General features: G+C 60.9%; 1 protein-coding gene across 6 annotated transcripts in view; it reads right to left on the reverse strand.

The window, feature by feature from the left end:
* The window catches only part of ZNF496 (zinc finger protein 496), a 35,091-nt gene extending 30,866 nt beyond the window's left edge, over positions 1–4,225 (reverse strand). For 5 of the 6 annotated variants that reach the window (XM_078452541.2, XM_078452538.2, XM_060636537.3 and 2 more), the window contains exons 1-4: positions 3,485–3,598; positions 2,195–2,299; positions 1,414–1,840; positions 956–1,139 (exon numbers count right to left, since the gene is read on the reverse strand). In XM_078452541.2, the coding sequence (XP_078308667.1) occupies positions 956–1,139; positions 1,414–1,803 (574 nt within the window). In that variant the 5' untranslated portion in view covers positions 1,804–1,840; positions 2,195–2,299; positions 3,485–3,598. Of the gene's footprint in view, positions 1–955; positions 1,140–1,413; positions 1,841–2,194; positions 2,300–3,484; positions 3,599–4,116 lie in introns of those variants that run through there. The other variant, XM_060636535.3, reaches the window with a different exon arrangement.
* Between the last annotated feature and the right edge of the window lie 1,775 nt (positions 4,226–6,000).

A 6,000-nucleotide genomic window follows, 5' to 3' on the forward strand; every position in this document is an offset into this window, starting at 1 on the left:
AGAACTCTGAGGATGTAAACCTGCATTGTTGGGCCTGCCCAGTACAATGCTTTGCCAAGCAATCCCTAGCAAACTAACACAAGGCCAGCGTGCCTGGACATCTGTACTAAAGTCAGATTAATTCCACCCAAAAAGAAACTTAATATTTTTTTTTTTTTTTTTTACTGAAAAGCTTATAAAGGATCACTTCTGTGAGTCACAGGAGTGCACTCCCGGCTTCCTACGGCATATGTAACTATAGTACAACGTGGGGAGTCTGCCCACGCCAACCTGCACCCCACAGGGGTCACTCCTCTCAACCACAACTTCCCATGGTGGTTACCGTGACCAAAAGTCAAGAGGGGCTCAGGGTCTCCCCTCTCAGCATTCTGTGGGTAAAGTCCTTTAATTCTCAAAAGACCCATATGGAAGATGATTATCCCCAAAGGGTGGGCAAGGAAACCAGGACTTGGAGAGTGCTCTTGGTCATAGCTAGAGGAGTCAAAGCCACCTGCCTCAAGCCACCACTGGCACTCTTTGTACAGATAGCCAAATAGGTCCAGGCGACATTCAGGCCTGAAAAACCCACCCTGTTCCCTCTGAAGCACTTGTAGATTTCCTTGCAGCTTCCTAACAAATCTGGAGAGCAGCTATTTCTTCGCTGGGGAAGGAGGTTCAGAAACACAAGATGTGGCTGTGCTCAGCCACCCACACAGGCGTCTCCCCAAACCGACCGAGCCTGGAGATGCACCCTCAAGAAGAGGAGATGGTGCGGCCTCAGACACCCACCCACAGCCCTGGTCACTCTGTGTGGATTTACCACAGTGAAGGGGGCACACATCCTCAGGAGATCCTGACTGAATTGCTCTATAGAAGGACCCAGACCATGGAAACAGTTCACGGCTCTTCAGGGGATGAGCAAGAAAAACCCAAGCCCAGAGCCAGAGGCACAGGGAGGGGTAACCCCACTGAGTACCTGGATCCCCACCGGGCTGGCCCGGGGTTCTGCTCGGGAGCCCAGGGCCCTGTGCTACGGCCGTGGGCTGGCTGTCCTGGCTCTTTGCAAGGTCGCTCTGGGCTTCTGCCGGCAGCCGCTCCGGCTCTCGGTCTGGAGGGCCTTCGCCATCATCAATCACCACGGGGTCTTCACAGTGCTTGAGCTGCAATCCCAGAGAGGGTGCTCAGGGCGAGGTGGAGAGGTCCTGCTGACCATCTGCACAGTGACCGCCATAGGCTCCGCCAGGGCCCCGCATAGGACAGAACCATGCCCCAAAGCAGGACCTTCAAGGAATGGAACCTGCTTTCTTGGGAAACCAAACTCCAGTATGAGCCTTGCTGAAGCGTGGGGCTCTACACAGAACTTCTCCGCAGCCAGGGGCCACGAGGCACCCTCCCCACCAGTGCTGCCCAGCCCCGCTGTGTTCCCCTGCTCACCCACTGCCAGGGCCGCCCAGGCTCCCGCTCCAGCGCCTCCACGGCCGCCACAGCCTGATCACCACTCTCGGGCTCCTGGGCCCGCACCCAGCCCTGGATCTCACGGGGCAGGATGGCCAGGAACTGCTCCAGCACCAGTCGCTCCAGGATCTGTTCCTTGGTGTGTCTGTCGGGCCTCAGCCAGCCCTGGCACAGGTCCCAGAGGCGGCGCAGGGCCTCCCGGGGGCCCGCCGCCTCCTGGTAGCGAAAACGGCGGAAGAGGCGGCGGGAGGACTCGGGGCTGGGAAGCTCGCTCTGGGGGCTAGGGTTCTCTCCTGGTGGGCTCCTCATTTTCCTGGGCTCCTCGCTTTCTTTCGGAGCCAAGACTCGGGGGCACAGGGCTGTGGGCATGATGGGATTTGATGGGGGTCAGCAGCAGAGGACGACCCTATTTCCAAACAGAAATCACTGGCTTTAATGTTCTGGTCTCCTGTGGCAGTTTTTTGGGGGCAATGATGGGGAAAGTGACAAAACCCGCAGAGACCAGCCCATAGGACAAGTCCTCGGACATGGGACAAGGGTCACTGTGGCTGGCCCTTGCACAAGGGGAGATAGGGAAGACCCCCCCCCCCCCCCCAACACAACAGCATCATGACAGGATTTCCCTAACGGGGCAGCCAAATGAGGCGGAGGATCTGGGAGAGAAGCACTAGCATATCAACACGTCACGGGCATTTCAGGCATCCAGGGAGCCCGACAGGGCCACATGCAGGGCAGAGATTGAAATGAGACTCTGTGGTACCTTCCGTGGCCAGGTCCTCCTGGACAGGACAAGCGAATAGGCCGCTATCTTGAGGCTTCGCAGCCAAAGTCCCCGTTCTTGCCCTTGAGACCTTTACAAAAAGAGCTGGAAAGACACAAACAGACATGCCTGGGGTGCCTGGGAGGAGCCTTCAAAGAGGATCCAGGACCAGAAATCAGCCATGCTGGTGCCCAGGGCCAGCCATCGGTGCTGGATCTGCTGGACTCACACAGAGCAAGAATTAATGGCACCCAGCAGAATCCAGGGGGATAAAGCACACAGCCCAGATGATGCCCATGCATAAGATGGGAAGAGTCAAAAGAGGCAGGTACATCCTGAGTGTAGAGCAGAAGGTAACTACGTATGTAAAAACATCAGTGCTTTCAGATCAGCCTCCACCCAATTTGCCCCCAAGTCTGGATGGCAAACTTTAGGATGTGTTTAAAGATGCACTGGCCTTCCATCAAGCCTCTAACCCACCCCCTTGTCCTCTTCAAACCATGATGAAGGCAACCGCGTACTGCTCTGGCGCAGTCACACCTGCACCTCCCCAGTGAACACACACAGGGCGACATCAGGGAGCAGTAGCCCTGACTCTGCACTGTGGGACTCAAGGGAAGGGCGAATAGGGAAACATGAGGGCCTTGGACTCCAGTCTGCATAAGGCTCCAGCTCACTCCCATTTCACAGGAAGACCAGTGAGGCCAGGAGAGAGAACAAAGGCCACTGAGTGGCAATCAGAAACACTCCAGTCTCTGGGCCCCCTTGCTCTGCAACATAGAAACCAATACAGAATGACACCAAAGTATTCCAAGTGTGTCTGGGTGTCCTCCCGCCTCCAGCACCTGGAATACAATCTCTCCTCCACCTGCCCCCACGTTCCTTGAGTTCAGCCAGCGCACACCTGCCGGGCTTCTATATTGCTCAGACCTGCCCCTACGCTTGGGCGGGGGCTCGGGCCCCACCTTCTACACTCTGTTCGCAGCGGGGCATCCCGCTCGGGGTCTGTGCGGATCATCCTAAGCAGACAGCCGGGTCTGCCTTTGTCACCCCGGGACCTGGCACCTGGCACGCAGGCGGCGCAGAAGGATGCCTGATGAATGAGCTAACTTAAGTCCCGGGGGCCTTCCCGAAGGGGGCGGGGCATGCCTGTAGCAGCTCTCGGAGGACAGAGCCCCATCAGCAGAAAGGAAGGAGGAGGGCACGCTAGGCCAGACAGAGAGGCAGGCTGTCCTCGTTCCCCGCCTACCCCAGGCGCGCCTCCAGCGTAATCCGCTCCAGGCTCCTCACCTCGCAGCCCGGACCTCCTTCCCCGAGTCTAACTCCAATCCCTCTTGCTGCTGCGGAAGTCTCCGGCAGCAGCTCCTCATCCTTCCAGCCCGGCCTCCCGGGCGTCCTTCCTGAGGCCGAGGGGCTCTCTCCTTGGTTGGTCGAGCCCCCTTCTCCCGCTCATACACGAAAACGCGGCTGAACTAGTGCGAGCAAATGGAGGCGCCTGCAAAACAGCATTCGTGCAGCCTTACAGCCCCGCCCGCGGAGTCCCTGGCGCGGAGAGACCTGGGCTGCGGGCGGGGAGACCCGGGCGCGTGGTGAGGCCGGGGCGCGCGGAGAGACCTGGGCTGCGAGCGGGGAGACCCGGGCGCGCGGGGAGACCGCGACTGCAGGCGGGGAGGCCCGGGCTTGAGGGGCCGGTAGCGGGGAGCGCGCGGGAGGTCAGGGCGGAGGCGGAGGACGGGGCTGCGGGCTAGGAGGCGGGGGCGCGGGGAGCCCGGGGCCGGGAGCGGGGAGGCCGGGGCGCGCGCGGAGGCCGGGAGCGGGGCGCGGGGAGGCCGGGGCCGGGAGCAGGGCGCGGGGAGGCCAGGGCACTCGGGAAGGCACCGGGCAGAGCGCGCGGGCCCCGCCGAGCTCCGGGCCGCACTCACCGCCGCGGCGCGTCCCCTTTGGCGGGCCGCGCTAGCCTGGCCGCCGCGGAGCCCGCCGGACGCGCAGGAAAGGAAAGGCCGGAGCCCTCCGGCTCCCTCCCCTGGGACACTTCCTGCTCCGCTCTAGGACTGGGGAGGTCTCCGCATCTCAGTGGTCGAGGTGTGCGCGGGGGGTGACATCCGACACCCCCCGGCCGGGCCCGGCCCGCGCGCCCCGCCCCGCTCCGCGCGCGCGCGCGCGCGCCCGCCGGGACACGGGCGTCCGGCCGGGGGCGTTGTGGGGCCCACCGCTCGGCTGCGGCCTGGACCACCCAGGTGTCGCGCTGGGGACGCGCCTGGGGGCGGACCGGGGGCTGGCCGGGGGCCCGGGGACGCCGGGAAGGGCCGATCCCGATCCCGGAGCCGCACCGGAATGTTGGTACTGGGAGGGGGCAGCGGAAGGAGGACGCTCCCGCGCGCCCTGGGCCACTGCATTCCCGGAGTCCTCCTGGGACCCTCCCGACCCAACCCCCCTGCAACCGGAACCCCTCCCTCACGCCTAGCTCGCGGCCGCAGGGGACGCCAGGGCTGCAGAGACGGAGACCCCTCCTCCCCGTCGCAGCCCGCTGCAGCCCGCGCTTTCCAGGGATGATTCACAGTTTGAGATACGGCTGCCCGCTAAGGCCCTTCTGAGCATTAGGACAACCCTGGGGGATGCGCAAAGGGGCTGTGGGGAATCCCGGCCACGAGTGGCTGATCGGGAAGCTCATTCCTCGCTTCAGCGAAGGGTACGGCTAGATGTGCATACTGTGCTGGGGAGAGAGGCGAAGGGTATTTGAAGTCAGGTAACAGGGGCGAGCAGGAATTAGGGCCGTCGGACGCCCAGACAGGGCCACTTGCCACAACCCTATGCTGAACATAGTCTGGTGGCTCAAAGGGGTCTTCCTGCGCCCATCCCTAATCTTCCAGGCTCTGGAGCCTGGGAGAAGGCATGTCCAGGATCCCTGAGCAGACCCGATTCCCACCAGCCCTCTGCATCGTCTGCTCCATACCGAAGTTGGACTTTCCCACAGAAGAGAAGGCAAAGACAAGGTTCCATCTACCAGAGCGGCGCCTGACGACACAGAACCCATTTGCCTCAGATCCTGTTTGAAGGCCAAGCAGAAATGAAATCAGTTCCCCTGAAGAAAGTGGCCTGGCAGAACAAATGGGTAGAAAGTGGATGGACTGAGGAGAAACCTGGATCCCTTAGCTGTGTTGGTCGCACTTCAGGGCCTGGGCACCTCCTGTTTCCTATAGACTGTAAATCATCACTCCTGACTAGTGCAGTTACTGGGATCCACCATTTGTCAAATACCTGGATTCGACTTTAACAGGAGATGCACCAAAGTGAAGCAGTGAAGTTCTTTGTGAACAGTGAGTGTTCCCCCAAATGACAGATACATGCAGGGCCACCCAGGTATCTTATGTGCAGCCACCCCCTTCAGGTTTTCCCTGGACTCACGGTTAGCAGGAATCAGGCATACTCAATTTCAGAAGCACCAGCCAGCAGCTTGGCCTGGACCAAGGCTAGCCCAGGTAGTTTGGGTTGAGGTGGTCTAGCCAGCAGCCCACGCCCACACCCTCTGCTGGAGCTCCTAGCCCTGTGACTGGCCGGAGATGCTGCTGTGGAGTGCTGGGAATCTGTGCTCACAATTCTGCCTAGGGCCAGTGGCCCTGCGGCAGATGAAATGCAGAGCCTAGAGATGACTGTGTACAGCTTCAGATCATTCCCTGCTGCCTACTCCATTTCCCTCCCCCAAACTGACACCTCCCTGTCACCTGTCTGCCCTTCACAGCTTAGAATATGCCCTCACTCTACATTTCACTCAGCCCCAGGGTTAGAGCCAGCCTCTGGGGTAAATC

Source organism: Panthera onca, chromosome A1, assembly GCF_046562875.1.
Source record: "Panthera onca isolate mPanOnc1 chromosome A1, mPanOnc1 haplotype 2, whole genome shotgun sequence".
Taxonomy (NCBI): domain Eukaryota; kingdom Metazoa; phylum Chordata; class Mammalia; order Carnivora; family Felidae; genus Panthera; species Panthera onca.